The sequence below is a fragment of the Meriones unguiculatus genome, chromosome 14 (genome assembly GCF_030254825.1).
Source record: "Meriones unguiculatus strain TT.TT164.6M chromosome 14, Bangor_MerUng_6.1, whole genome shotgun sequence".
Lineage (NCBI taxonomy): Eukaryota > Metazoa > Chordata > Mammalia > Rodentia > Muridae > Meriones > Meriones unguiculatus.
In genome coordinates this window covers 85,434,544-85,450,215 of record NC_083361.1, presented here as the reverse complement: position 1 = coordinate 85,450,215, position 15,672 = coordinate 85,434,544, and the positions used below count along the sequence as shown (strand labels likewise).

The following is a 15,672-nucleotide window of genomic DNA, read 5'->3' as shown; positions in this document are numbered from 1 at the left end:
TGCTAAGAAACTGAGACTTTATCCTCAGGGGCATTAGGAACCACTGAAGGACAAGCAGGGAGCATTGGGTCATTCTGAAACTGGTACTGAAGATGGACCAGGATAGGGCAGGACAGGTGGGGACACAGATGAAGCTGGAGAGGACAGTGAGCATGAATTTTCTTCTTAAAAAACAAACAGCTTGTTTTCTCTTTCTTCCAATGAACAAGACAAGAGCCTACCACAGAGGGCCTCTGAATCTATACAGCAGAGTATTAAAGCAGATGTTGAGGCACATAGCCAAACTTTGGGCAGAGTGCAGGGAATCCTATGAAAGAAGGGGGAGATAGAAAGACCTGGAAGGATCTGGAGCTCCACAAGGAGAACAACAGAACCAAGAAATCTGAGACCAGGGGTCTTTTCTGAGACTGATACTCCAACCAAGGACCATTCATGGAGGTAACCTAGAACCCCTGCACAGATGTAGCCCATGGCAACTCAGTGTCCAAGAGGGTATCCTAGTAAGGGGAACAGGGGCTATCTCTGACAGGAACTCAGTGGTTGGTTCTTTGATTACCTCCCCCTGAGGGGGGAACAGCATTGCCAGGCCACAGAGGAAGATAATGCAGACAGTATTGATGAGACCTGATAGACTAGGGTCAGATGGAAGGGGAGGAGCACCTCCTCTATCAGTGGACTGAGGGTGGGTGCTACAGCAGGGATACAAAGTGAATAAATTGTAATAAATGAAAAATATATTTAAAAAAAGCTAAAAAAGAAAACAACTTGAAAGAAAAAGACTGGTGATAAAAAGATGAAACGCAGCAGGTGCAAAGATATTCAAGGCCATGATGGAAGTGCCCTCAGGGCAGTGGAAAGGGAAGCCAGGAGGGTCAGTGTAGGGAAGTCTTGTCTCTGATTTTATTTCTTGTACCTCAGAAACTTAGAAGAAACTACAGAAATGTAAGGCTTCAATTAGCCCGAAGTATACAGTATACTTTTTTCTTTAAAAAAAAAATTAATTACATGTTTTTGTGTGTGTCTGTGTGTGGGATTGTGCATGTGAGTGCAGATACCCATGAAGGCCAGAAGAGGACACGGGATCCTCTGGAGCTGGAATTGCAGGGGTTTCTGAGCCATCCAATGTGGGTGTTATGAAGCAAACCAGGGTCCTCTGCAAGAGCAGTCCATCTCCAGCCCCACAGTCTGCGTCTCCAAGTTGCTTCATGTAAAGGCTCTGTGTGTGGGAGACTTCTGGTACCACCATCTGGGGCCTCCAGCTGCAGTGGGCCTTGTAGCCAGGTTAGGACCTGGACTGGGTCCCAACTGTTGTACCTTTTGGCCATCTATCTCCCTGCATATCTGGTCACCGGGACCTTGAAGTAAGCTGGATTTCCCCAGTTAGCTTATCAATAATGGTTACTCTGATAACAGACTATAAAAGAATTTCAGTGGTGGAAGGAAAAGGAAACAACGCCTTCCACAAACAATATTCTATAGTTCAACAAAAGGGATTGTAGAGCAGAACAATATGCAATTCAGCTTCATCCTTCCATCCATTCAGTTATCTACTAACAAATATTTGCTAAGGGCCTACCCCGTGCCATCTATGGCCAAGTAGGGGGCTGGGGTTCGGAATAAAAAGGTCTTTTGAGGATATCTCATTCCATGGGAACCAGGCCTTTACTGACTGCCACACTCTTGCAGATTCTGGCCTTTAGTTCCTGCATCTAGAGTCTCTGACTGAGACCCCTCCGTCAGGCATGGGGATAGATGAAGTTACTTAAAACAGTATGAGGCTTTGTTGTTGTTGTTTGATTGTGTGTATGTGTGCATGTGATTTCCTTGTAACTAGATCATGCAGGTTTTCATAGACTTTGTAGATTAAAATGTCATGTTGTCAAATAGTTGGGTGCCTCAACCTCATGTGAAGGTGCCCACAGAATGCTCATCATGACTGTCTTCTTTTTTTCTGTTAAGATTTATTTATTATGTATACCATGTTCTGCCTGCATGTGCGCCTGCACCCCAGAAGAGGGCACCAGATCTCACTGTAGATGGTTGTGAGCCACCCTGTGGTTGCTGAAAATTAAACTCAGGACCTTTGGAAGAACTGCCATTGCTCTTAATCCCCTGAGCCATCTATCCAGCCCATGACTGTCTTTTTGTTGTTTGTTTTTTGAGACAGACTTTCTCTGTGTAGCCTTGGCTGTCCTGGACTCACTTTGTAGACCAGGCTGACCTTGAACTCACAGAAACCCACCTGCCTCTGCCTCCCAAAGTGCTGGGATTACAGGCATGTGCCACGGGGCTGTTATGACCATAAATTGTGTCAAGTTGACACAGGAAACCAGCCAGTACAAAGGCATTTTCTAACATATACAGCTGTTGAATTTCCTCTAGGGGAGGAGCAGATTTGCTAGTAGCCGCAGGGCCCTCCACAGCCCCGCCCAGCTCTTCCTTTCCACCTGGCTAAGTGGTCTCCATCCTGTCTCCAGGTCTTTCCACTCTTCCTTATCTCTCACTTCACAGAGCCCCAGCTACTGAGCCCAAGCCCAGCACATTCCTCTTAGACCCTCTCCAGTGACATGGGGAGGGTAACACAAACCCCCTTCTCCTTTTGTTACCACGTGAGCGGATCCCCCCCAACCCCGCCCCGGGCTCCTTCTCCCTTTCAGTTCCCTTTTTAGGATTCTTCTTCACTGTTCCTTAACTGCTGGTCTTCTCTGAGGTCCTGTCTTCCGCTTCCTGGGAAATCTAATCCTACTCATTGCCCTTTACCCTGCATGACTGTCAGGTTGCTAATCCAAGCCTGTATCTAAGTACAGGCATGTTCTACAGCCTACTACTGGAAAGCTCCAATTGGGATTCCTGCTCATTTTCCCTTAATGTGGTCTTCCCAAAGCCTTCTCCAAGCCCTCCAGTGAAAGGAGCAAGGGAAAAACAATATTCAAAGCAGATGGAAGATGGGATGGGAGCCACTGGCTGTTTTTTCTCCATAAATGTCTAAGTTATTAAAATAGGCATTTGAGGGCTGGAGAGATGGCTCAGAGAACTTATTTCGGTCCCCAGAAGCCATTGCCTGTAACTCCAGCTTCAGGGAATCCAGTGCCCTCTTCTGGCCTCTGTGGGTACCTGCACACATGTACACTCACACACATATACAAACAATTAAAAACAAAATAAGGACTGGGTGTAATGGCACACACCTTTAATCCCTGCACTGGGAGGCAGAACCAGATAGAGCTCTGAGTTCAAGGGCAGCCTAATCTACAGAGGGAGTTCCAGTCCAGCCGAAGCTACATAGTGAGACATTGTCTCAAAACCAACAAACAAACAGTAACAAAAAAGAATAGTTCTAGAATAAGAATAGCCACGAAGACTCCAGTCTCAGATACGGATGGTTTATTAGAACGCCTTTTCCAAGCTGATCAATCCGGGGAAAGATTCGGGAGCCTACCTGTGACATCTACAAATTCTCACAGGAGGGTTTTTAAAGAAAGAACCAAATACAAAATACATGAGGAGGCAGTACAAAGCAACATTACGTTTTTGGCTAACTAGACAAAGTATTGTCAGCTGACCTTTAAGCCGATTGGTCCTAAGTGAGGTAAGTGAGGTAGAGCTTAGGGTCTTCCAAAGTGTAGCCAGCCAGGTGTGTAGATAAGGGTGCAACCAGAGTGTATCCAAGTGAATAGATAATAAAGCATGAGTTATAGCACTATTGAATCATAGTAAAATATAAGGTCAGCTCGACCCTCTGGAAGGGTCTGCTAGTGCCTGCTATGAACAATCGCTTCCAGAAGCAGAGTTGGAAAGTTTAAAATTTTGAACTTAATTTTACCTTAGAAACAAAATGGAAGCTGAATACAAAGATGGCTGCAGCTTTGTCTCAAAAAGCAGGCTGCAACAGAATACAATAGAATATTTTTTAAAAACAGACACATGGATTTCTGGGGACCAAAGAAGCAGATGGGTGTGAGTGAAATCAGAGGCATGATGGGTGGTGCAGATGTGAAAGAACCAGAAACTATGGGTCCTCTTGATTCACACACTTAGGTTTGGTAACAGAGTGTTTTTCTTTTTACATTGATATGCTGATATGGTCTTTTAAAACAAGTACTTGGAAGCTTATTTCATTGTCCCTTGGGCTCCTGTCCCGAAGCTGATTTGTCCTGGCCTTGGCGGCTTTACATGCCAGCGCCAAGGTTTTATACGTGTTGAAAAGAACTCTGTTGTTATTGTTGTTGTTTTAAGTTTCGTTGTGCTTTAATTTTATGTGTATGGCTACCTTGCCTGCATGTCTGTGTGCCACTTGTGTGCAGTGCCCACAGAGGTCAGGAGAGGGCATCAGATCACCTGGAATTAGAAACAGTTGTTAGCTACCATGTAGGTGCTAACAATCCAACCCAGGCCCTCTGGAAGAGCAGGCAGTGCTCTTAACTGCTGATCCTTCTCTCCAACCCCTAGAAGAACCCTTTTGGAAAGAGGAAATGCAGGCTTCTTATGCATTGTTAATGTGGCATAATAAAGACAATATTCTGAGTTTCTTTCTTACATATTTTGCCTATAGTGAAAAGATAGTCTTTTCACTATACCCAAGTATAGACACTTGGGTGTCTCAGATACCCAAGTTCAAAACGGTCTCCACATTTCTTATTTTTAAGCTAGTATAGCCACTTCCTCTGGGTTTCCATGGTACCATGCGATGTTCTAAAATTGCATCCAGTTGTAACTCCAGACTGTAAACTCCATGTTGTGTCCCTATTAGTTATATAAGGCTTGGTATACAGGCAATAGGTGCTGAATGCATTGAAATCTAGAGATGTTTTGTGTCAGTTAGGCCTGTGTTCCAGGGTGGGGTTCCTGAATCCATCCTCCAGGCCTCTGCTTCCTATCAAAGGCCTGCCCCTTCCTTGTAACTGGGTCTGGGGATCCTGACTGCACATAGTAGAATGCTTGTCACCCTGTCCAATACTGAGGCCTGACTTCATTCCCACTCACAGCTCTGATGAATGCAGGAATGAAAAGGAGGAGAAAGGAGGGTCAGCCTTCTGTATCTGATGTCAATCTTCTGCTGAGTCCTGATCCTATGGCTCCCACTGCTGGTGTAACCCCACACTAACAGGCTTAAGTTTTGTCTGGCCGCCTTTAGCTCTTAGGCTGACTGATTGCTTGCCCTGGTTTCTAGACTACTGCTGAATTCCCATCATGACACACTGATGTTAATCTTTATCCTTAAGACAGATGGAGTAAAATTGTTTTCTTTTAAAGTTGTGCCATGGAAAGGGTAGGCAGAAATGGCAGCTCTGTTGCTTTGTGAAGAGTTGCTTTTTATGTCTCAAATATAGAAAACACTTCAGATATCTGGAATAAGACAACAAATTGATTTTACATTGCTTACTTTTACTTTACTTTTTTTCTGTTATCTCTGATTATAAAAATTATATAGATATGAAAAAAGTCAAACCGTTAGATGAAAGAAAAAAAAAAACAAGGAAAAGAACAAAAGGCAGCCCAATGTTACCACTAAAATCAGTATGGTATTGATAAGGTGGGCTTTAGGCATACGTGGGATAGAAGCACATTTCCCTCACTTGCAAACTACTTAACTGTGAACAATTTCTATAAAATTGAGGTGAAGATTTAAGTTATGTGACATCTATTCAAGCATATGAGTATATAGGTAATACTTACATCCTGGAGTATTGAAGAGATTGTATGAGAATGTTTAAAAACAAAGTCTAATGTGGCACTCGCCCATTCAATAAATGGTAAGTCATAGTGGACACATCTCAGCTATCCTTGTTTCTCAACGCTATTTTCCTCTCAGGTCTCCTTGCCTTCACTGTAACTGAACTGAAGCCAAAAGACATTTATTGAGAGTCTAGTATATGTGGGTGTTATGGAATTATGACGACAGTAATTTTGAAATCTTAATTATTGTGTGCATGTGTGAAGGCCTGGGTGAATCACGGCGTGTGGAGATCAGAGGGCAACTCCATGGAACCAGTTCTTTCCTTCCATCTTTATGTGGCTTCCTGGGCCTGAACTCAAGTCATCAGGCTTGTGCTGCAAGCCCTATGCCTGCTGAGCCATCTCTCTGGCCCCAAGATCATATTTAAAATAGTCTTTGTTTAAGCAAGGCTTGTCTCCAAGTCCATATAGAGTGTTTCCTAATCACTCTTCCCATTAACAGCGTAAAGCCGATTGCAAATGGGGCCTCATTTTTTTGTATGTGTGTATGAACGGGCATGTGTGAAGGGATAGTAAAATCTAGCAAGGCTACTTGAGGAATAGGGCCACTACTAGGGATGCCCACCACATATAAGGTCCTCGATAAATAATTGTTATCTGAGGAATATACATGAGCCAAAAGACTTTCTTCACCTGGACTTTGTGGAGGGGAAAATCCCAAGGGATACTCTTCTCTGCTTTATTTTTGGCCCTAAAACCTTTCAGTGAATTTGTAGACAAAACGTTAATATCCCTGACATGGTCCTAGGTTCATTTACTAGCATTTCCTAGCTACGGTTCTCTATGAGTCCCACACAATCCATTTGCTAGGTTTCTATGAGGCTAAATAAAGCATCACTTTAAAAGCATTTGCTCAATATGTTTGTTATGTGATGGCATAGTTGCTAACTATTTTTAGTGTGACTGTGGCGACACAGTTTGCAGACCTTGTGTGTATTATCTCATTTATGACTCCAGTCAAATAGAATGATTTGACTTCTCATCTGCTCTTTCAGCATCTCCCAAGAAACTCCTGGTCGACCCAAAGATCAGGTCTCTATTTAGTCACTCTCCACGCTTCCTATCTTCTGTCCACTTCCTCATCTAATCAGCAACGTTCCCTCCTCCTGATTCTAAAAGAAAATCTAAATCCTGAAGTCTTTTCAGTTTTCCCTCTTCCTACCACATTGTTTTGCTTGTTTGTTTGTGTTTTGACACAAGTTCTCACTGTGTAGCTCTGGCTAGGCTGGAGCTTGCTAGGTAGACCAGGCTGGTCTCTAGCCCACAGAGATCCACCTGCCTCTGCTGGCGTCAGGCACACACACCACCGTTCTAGAGACCACTCCGCCTCACTTCCATGTCTGGAGAATGTAAGCTTCATGTGTCCTCTTGATCACAGCTCCACTCCCAACACCTCGGCACCTCAGCATGCGGCCCTTTGTAAGCTTTTGCAAATTATGTCCTATATGAATTCATACTGCAGCAAACCTTTGAAGTTCTTAATCCCACCTTACAGATGAATAAACAGACTCTTAAATAACTTACCTAAAACAGGTAGCAGAATCAGGATTCAAACCCAGTCAGTTTACCTCTACAGTTTCTTATCCACTACGATACAGGATTGAACTACAGTGTCTAGAGGCTAGTATTAAGGATTGACTGTGTGCGTGCGTGCATGCATGCGTGCATGTGTGTTTTCTTGGTGTGTGGCCCCAATTCACAGCTTAGTAGACACAGCAGGAACTGCCTCCTCCCAAGTCTCTTCTCTCCACTGGCCTCTTCTCCTGACATTTTAGTAGCTCGAACAATCTGAGACGGTCTTCCTTGCCCTCCCCTTCTGGAAAGCCTTCACCACTCTCTTGTTTTTGAGAGATTCTACCAGGCAGGCCTTTATCCATCTCTTCTGTCACTATTGCCCACTGCTGTGCCCCAGCATCAAGAAACACAAGAGAACATCCATTTAAATTTCTTGTTGAACAAAATATCAAATGGCAAGGATGGGGCATCCCATTTTGCTTCAGTGTTGATGCAGAAACCATAGTTCTTTAAGGAAATAGTTTATTCTGGAGCAATGCAGAGTGACCATGGCCTGGGAACCCATATTTAGGCTACCCCAAATTCCATGTTCCAATGTGGAAGCAGTTTCACGAAGTTTTCATAGTCCCAAAGAACAGTGAAAGTCACAAATCAAGGCAAGTTTAAAAAACATCCACAGAGGGAGGTACATCCACATTGGGAAAGTTTTCCTAAAGGCTCAATATGCTGTCTGACCACACCCTTAGCTTCTGGGTTGGTGGAATCTATCTGCTAAGTTAATAGACTGCAAAAAGTTTCTGCCCATTAAGTCACAAGGTGTTAATACCATACAGAAGCGGGTAAGGAAGGCTCCAGAGCGCTAGAACTAGCCTGAGATAACTAGTCCCTGGACCCGCAGCATTCCAATCTCTCCACAGCGCCACCAAGCCGGCTCTTACTAGGGATAGAGCGGAGAATGGAGAGCTCCAAGACCGGAAAGCTGCGAGGTGCACGCAGATAACCGGGCTCTCACGCCTCACTTCCGCTCTCGAGCCAGCTTTCGCGTACGTCAGCCCTGGCTGGCCTCTTAATGGTTTGGCCCTCCTCCGCCGCCGTAGCGCGTCTCCTCGGTTGCCGTGGGAGACGACCCGTGACCCGAGAGTGAGCGAAGCCGTTTCCCGCCGGCGGGAGCTGCGGCCGCGGCTGGGGCTGAGCGCAGGACTGGAAGCCGCAACGCCATGGCGGAGCAGCTGTATCTAGAAAACATAGACGAGTTCGTCACGGACCAGAACAAGATCGTGAGGATCTAGGACGTGGGGGAGGCGGGTGCGGGCGCGCGGGGCGGGTGTGCGGGGTCCTGGGCCTGCCAGGGCGGCCGGGGGGGTCTCGACCCCGGGGCTGTGGCTTCATGGGGACCGGCCGGGGACGGGGTGCAGGTCAACACGGAGCGCCCCGGGGTGGCGGACAGGACCTGCGGGCCGAGCCTCCTGCGCGCGCCGAAGCTCGCCGGCCTTGGGCGGGCGTGCGGGCGCCGGGGCGCGGAGCCAGGGAAGCAGGTGGGGTCGTGAGGCCTCCTCCCGCTTGCCCTGTCGGGGGCGGTGGGCCCCTCGAGTCCCGAATGTGCAGTTGAGACAGGACGGCCTGATCTGGTGGTTTATTCTCCAGAGGTGATTTCCTCTTCCTGTATATTTAAATATTGAAAGCAAGTTGACCCGCCCCTCTGTGCTGGTGTGAAGACCAAGAGAAAACTGAACGAGAAGAGACTGCCATTGTGAGCCCTTGGACATAGTTTGTTTGGGACTGGGTGGTTACAGTCACCCCATACCTCCCTCCAGGCTGCTGCTTCAAGGGATACCTGGAGGTGGGATTTGAAGCAAAGAAGCAAACTGACCTGTTTATTAGTAAGGGACATTGGTAAGGGGTAGATCTTGAATCCTAGGTCTGGCTCTTTCTCCCATGCCACCCCGCCTCTGCCCAGTCTTTATTGGTCTTCGTATTGGAATGTATCGTTTAGAATTGGAAGAAACAGAATGGACAAACCGGCTCAAGGAAGGATGGAGGCTTGATAACCCCCGATACCACATTTTACTCATTTTTCTGGCCCCCACGCCACCTGTTCCTCTTAACGTTCGTACAGCTGCTAGTTTCCCGAGGAGTTGTAGGTTTGAAGATAATTTTTAGTTGGCTTCTCAAAGACGAGTGTCAGAAGGCATAAAATAAAACAAGGGATGTGAGTGAAATAGTCTTTGCTTATATTTGGCTTGGCGTTGTAGATTCTTAAAACAGGTTTTTTCTGTTACATTTAGTGTGTGTGTGAGAGAGAGAATGAGAGAATGGATGTCAGAGGACCAGTTCTCCCATTCCACCATATGAATCCAGGGGATCAAACTTAGGTTCTTAGGGGTATGGTAGCAAGCCTTTTTACCTGCAGAGCCATGCCTCTGACCCACCTTTGTAGATTCATTTGCACCAACCAATCTGTGAAGCATCTGAGTACTTGTAAGATAATCTTGTCACTAGATGGCTCTTCTAAGTGATAGCGAGTGTAGTTTACAGGACATAATCATCCAGGAATAAGAATCTTTGAGCAGGCTCTTGGCACTTATCTGTACCCTGGAAGCGTCTAATAAACCCTTAAACTTTTTTTTTTCTTTCAGGTGACTTACAAGTGGCTAAGCTATACATTAGGGGTTCATGTTAACCAGGCCAAGCAGTAAGTCCAGTTTTCTGTTAATTTTAATGATGTTGGGATGTTTCTTTTGTTACTTATTTTTCCAGCATAATATTTTGATTTGTGAATTTCACATTGTGCAACCTGATCACACTCACTTCCCAGTTATCCCAGGTCTACTCCCTACACTTGTGACTCTCCCTGCCCCCGGAAAAAGAAAACAAAAATCACAAGTCCAGGCTGTGTTTTTGTGTTTGTTGCCCATCTACTCCCTGGAGCATAGTCAAACTCCCAGCCAGCCCCTTAAAGAAAACTTTCACTTCATTTTTAATTCTTACAGGACTGTCGGGTTAGAAATGACTTTTTACCTCTGGGTTAATAGAAAAGAATATTACTTTCACTACTTTTTAATTGTGTTTGTGTGTTCATGTATGTTCATGTGGATGCACATAGGCACAGAACACACGGGAAGGTCAAAGGACAAGCTGGTTTCATCCCTCCCTTTTGAACTTTTTGGAGCTAGATCACTTGTTATTCTCTGTTGTGTCCACCAGACTGGTTGACCCGCAAGCTTCTGAGGACTCTTCTGCCTGTCTCCCTGTCATCACAGGAGGGCTGGAATTACAGAAATAGGCTACTTTCTCTAGCTTTGCTTGGGTTCTAGGGATCTGAACACAGGTCCTCGTGCTTGCATGGCAGGACTTGACCCTCTTCACCATTTCTCCAGCCCAGTTTTTCTCTTTTTAGGTCAGTGGACTTGTATACAAATGTGTTGTGATAATTTAACTGGATTTATTTGCAGCCTTGTCTTCGGTTAACATCGCTTGTGTAGTGCTTTGAATGAGGATGATCCCCCGTAAAACATCGATTTTTGTGGTGGTTTGAATGAGGATGATCCCCTGTAGGCTCATATATTTGAACTTTTGGTCTCCAGGTGGCAGCACTGTTTGGGGAGGCTCAGGAGGTGCAGTCGTGCTGGAGGAAGTACGTCACTGGAGGCAGGCTTTGAGTGGTCTCAACCCACCTCATTCCCATATTCTCTGTTTTGTGCTTATGCTTGCATTAGAAGATGGGCGCGGGCTGGAGAGATGGTGCAGTGGTTAAGAGCATTGACTGCTCTTCTGGAGGTCCTGAGTTCAACTCCCAGCAACCATGTATAAGGAATCTGATTCCCTCTTCTGGCATGCATGAAAAAAACCCAGACCATTCATATATATAAAATAAAGAAATGAATAAATTAAAAAAAAAAAAAAAGAAGATGGGCGCTCTCAGCTTCCTGCTCAACCTCCCTTGCCTGGCACGCTTTTTCCATGATGGGCTCTTATCCCTCTGGAACAGTATACCCAAAAAAGCTTTATTCCATACGTTGCTTTTGTCATGGTCTTTGATCACAGCAACAGAAAAGTAACTTTTATTAAATGGACTGAACAGTCTTGCTTCTAGCTTTATGTGCTTGTTGTCTTTAGAGCTTCATGTTTTCACATGTGTTTGTTACGCTAATTTTGGCCCATGTTTTCATAATGTTTCTGTTGTGATAAAACACTGACTGACACCAGTGTGGAGAGGAAAGAGTGTATTTGTCTTATGAGGCAAGAACCTAGAGGCGGGAACTGAAGCAGAGACCACGAGGGGGCACAGCATAGCTACCTACCTTCCTTACCATTCAGAACCATCTGCCCAGGAATGATACTGCCCACTGTGGGCTGGGCCCTCCTACATCAACTAACAATTAATAGAATGCCTTACAGACATGCCCATAGGCCCATCCAATGGAGGCAATTCCCCAGTTCAGGTTTCCTATTCCTGAGTGTGTCACATTGCCAACTGAGGGGTATGATACAGGTCAACATGTGTTTGACATTAACTGTCTTATAGTTTAGGGTTTAAGAGCTGGAGCCAATGAGATGGCTCAAGTAAGCCAAGGTGCTTGCTGTTGAGCCTGATGACCCAAGTTCAGCTCTGGGGACTTAGCAGAAAGAGAACAGACCCTCGCAGGTGGCCTTCTTCTGGTCTTAAGCTGTTGCATGTATGTACACAAACACACATCCTACGTACTGAAAAAGGATAGAGTATTTAAGTGAAAGTAAAGAGAGTGCTTAGGAAGCCGGGTGTTGTCTTTGCATTCTGCCCCCCTTTTTTTTTTTCTTCAGTAAAACATCTAATTTTAGGCCAAAAGAGAAAAGACGGCTTTTAAATTAATGGTAGAATGTTTTGCTCTGTTGTCTAAATCTCAGGAATTGCTTAGTCATTTGCGGATGCATGTTGGGTTACATGTCTTCCTTGTTTGTCCTGCCCCTGGGTGGCGGGAGCCTTCTTTGAGCAAGAACAACATGGCACATGTCTTAGAAAGCCCCTGATCTCTAGAGCAGACTGACTTGGCTTTATTTGAGTTAACATTATATGGGTGTAGGAGACTGATTTTAGCTGTGTAGTTTAGGCTTTTAAGACCTGAAACTATTAGCCCAGAAGTAAATTTAGACCTGTTGTTTTGTTTTGTGTTTGTGTTTTTTCGAGACAGAGTTTCTCTGTGTATCCTTGGCTGTTCTGGACTCAACCAGGTTGGCCTTGAACTCACAGAGGTCTGTCTGCCTCTGCCTCCCTGAGCGTTGGCATTACAGGCGTCGCCCAGCTAGACGTATTTTTACCAAGATTGCCCCAAATCAGCCTTGGCCCAAACCTGTGAGCTGCAGTAACTTTGGGAATGGACACATACAAGAGTATTCATTGTCTGTTTGTAAACGGGGCCTCACTGTTAGCTCTAATTGGCCTGGAATTCTGTATGCAGACTAGGTTGGCCTCGTGTTGGAGATCTGCCTGCCTCTGCCTTCCCAGTGCTGGGATTAAAGGTGTTGAGTACCACAACTGGCTGTGCTTTATTCATCTCAATGGTGGTTATTTGAATATGAAGTGAAGCAACTTCTATGCTTAGAACTGATAAGGAGACAAGACTGCATCTGGCTGCCATGTTCCAGAATATCTTGGACATGCTACTGGCCTGTTTGCTCTTCAGTTAGTGTTATCCTAACTAGCATAAATAGTCAGGAGTCTGCCACACCATCCACCCTCTGACAAATCATTGCAGTGGAGGAGACATGAAAGCACAAGGCGGAAGAATCCACACAACTGGCGTTTGGGCCACACTTTGCATTTGCGTGACTTGTGGTCTGTGGGAAAGGCAGCCGTACAAACTAAGTGGCAGGTATCATGGGATAGCTCTGTTAGCACTCGGGGTGGAGGTCCTCTTCTGGGCTGTTCATGTTGCAGAAGGCTTGGAGTAGGAGGTAGTAACTGAGCTTTGGTCTCAGTGATGAATTAGGTGAATGAGACCTGCATAGCCCTCGTTGGCCCAGAATTCTCTATGAAAGCCAGGGTGGCCGCAAACAGAGGCCTCTGCCTCCCTAGGATTAAGAATAGGTGGGCAGATCTCTAGGATTTAAGTTCCTACCAATTTCAGGTTTACGCTCTAGGAAAGAGAGTGTGAACTTTTGGCTGGTCCAAATGGGCAGGCGCTTTGACTCCTTTGTTCACTGCTTAGAACACAAGTGGCTGCGCAGTAAAGTTTTAATGTATTTTTGAATCTGTTGACTTTTTTTTACTGATGTGTGTTCACTGTGACAACCTCAGATAATGACGGTGAGAAGAGGGTACAGTTGATGCTTGGAATTAAGTAGTCTAGTAAGGTTTGGAGGGGATAGCATCAAGAATAGTTGAAAGGGAGAGCTCCTGAGACTTGGCAACTCACTGAATAAGAAGCAAAGAGTAATAACTCCTAGACTTCTGGCTAAGGTGGCTTGGACAAATGATGATGCCATCAGGGAAAATGAAGCCACGGTTGAGTAAAATAGCCACAGGAGATTGACCATATCCCATGTCCCAGGAAACTTCTCAGACTCGGGCAAACTGGAGTGGATGGTTGTACTAAACCAAAGTAGGAAGATGGCTGAAGACAACACCCGCAGCTGAGGAAAGGAGAGCACTGAAACTGCAGGAAACAACTGGGGCACTTGTAGCAGCAGAGACTCTGGGTAGGGCTCCTGGAAGCTGAGAGGGGCCATCTGGAGAAGTGATCAGCGGAGAGGTTGAGGTTTTCTTCTCTTTTGATATTAATTAATTCAACTTACATCTCAATTTACACAAGGCCGGCCTTTCTTTTCTTCTTCTCCTCCCAGTCCCACCCTCCCTCCTGTATCTCCTCTCCCCTATTCTGAGTCTCCCTACCCAGAAACCAAAGCTCATCTATTCAATGAGGACTGAGTTTGTCTTCCTGGCCTGGTAGGGCAGTCCCATTAGGGGGAAGTGATCAAAAAGAGGTTGAGGTTTTCTTTGGCCTTTTTTTTTGGGGGGGGGGGCAAGCATTTTTACATAGCTTTGGGTGAACTGTAGCTTGATGAGTAGACCAGGCTGGCCTTGAACTTGCAGAGATCCACCTGTTTCTCCCTCTAGGGTTAAAGGCATGTACCACCATACCTAGCTCTCAGAATTTCTGACTTACTGGCTATTATCAACTGAAGTATGATGTGTAGAAGCTTGCTAAATTTCTTGAAATAAAGATGTCCATCTTTTCATTGTTTTAAACTCTAGGTTATCAGTGGTAGGTAGTATTTTGGGTGGTTAGGACAAAAGTGAGTAAGGATTTTACTGTAAGCAACATATCTGCATTTAGTGTGTGGCTGTATCTGGTTAATGGATGTTTTGGATGTTGGATGGTGTAAGCACCTGCTATCTTCTATGGTCTTGAAACCTCTGATTCTCAGTAATTCAGTAGTATCAAAGGTGGATATAGATTTGTCATGATGTATGTGAAAGCTTGAAATGTTTAAAGTAGTGATCTTAGAATGACTGAAAACCTCAAATATCCATTCCCTAAAAGTACATATAGGACAGTTTGAGAATAGAGGCTTGTAGACAGTGTACGAATTCAGGTTACAAGAATTATTCATGTAGTAATGACACTTTTGCTTTATGCCTCAAGACAGGAAACCTAGAAAACTTTCTGCTGGATGCCGTATCTGATAACTCATTTTTGTATCTGCGACTTAATCATTGCCACTGTTTGTCAATGGGTTCTGCCCCTCCTGGCATATTATCTCAGTTACTTCCTGGGTCACTGAGCCAACTCAAACAAGTTGGCTCTAATCCTGTGCTTCATCTAAAGTTTGTTTGTTGTTGTTGTTGTTTTGTTTGTTTGGTTTTTTTTGTTGTTGTTTTTTTTTTTTTTCCAGAAATCTGCTAAGTAAAATTGTGCTATTTAGAAAACTGCCAGATTTCGTATATATGATTTCTAAGTCAAGAATCAGGAGTTGAGGTGAAGATGCATACTAATGAGTCCCTTCTGTCTTGTTTGGAACAGGATGCTCTATGAATATGTTGAAAAGAAGCGGAAAGAAAATTCGGGAGCTCAGCTGAATGTTACCTACTTGGTGTCTGGCAGTCTTACACAGAACGGACATTCTGTAAGTTCTCTTGTACCGAGCCTCGTGTGTGAGACATAAACAGCGTTAAAAAGAACAGGAGAAAGAGCAGAATTGAGTGCTCTGGAGCTTGAAAGTACCTCTTGAGAACAGGGAGCATTTTGAAATTTTAAACTAACTCTGACACTCAGGAAAGTTTAGGTAATATCTTAGCTGTGATGAAGAGACTATCATTATTAATTACTTAGGAAATGAGACATTAGAGAGTGGCTTTTCCTTGAACCTCTTTTTTTTCTCCTGAATATATATTAAGGACACTGGTACTTGATTTTTCATTCTGTTCAAATTTCAAGCCACAAA

The 15,672-nt window shown here is 44.8% G+C and overlaps 1 protein-coding gene across 4 annotated transcripts in view; it reads left to right on the top strand.

Annotated features, from left to right (window-relative positions):
* The first annotated feature begins 8,364 nt into the window (after positions 1-8,364).
* The window catches only part of Pold3 (DNA polymerase delta 3, accessory subunit), a 39,352-nt gene continuing 32,044 nt past the window's right edge, over positions 8,365-15,672 (top strand). Inside the window, exons 1-4 of one of the 4 annotated variants that reach the window (XM_060367643.1) lie at positions 8,383-8,528; positions 8,896-9,001; positions 9,888-9,943; positions 15,252-15,354. In XM_060367643.1, coding sequence (XP_060223626.1) covers positions 15,253-15,354 — 102 coding nt within the window. In that variant the 5' untranslated portion in view covers positions 8,383-8,528; positions 8,896-9,001; positions 9,888-9,943; position 15,252. Of the gene's footprint in view, positions 8,529-8,895; positions 9,002-9,126; positions 9,145-9,887; positions 9,944-15,251; positions 15,355-15,672 lie in introns of those variants that run through there. The other 3 variants (XM_060367642.1, XM_060367644.1, XM_060367645.1) reach the window with 3 other exon arrangements.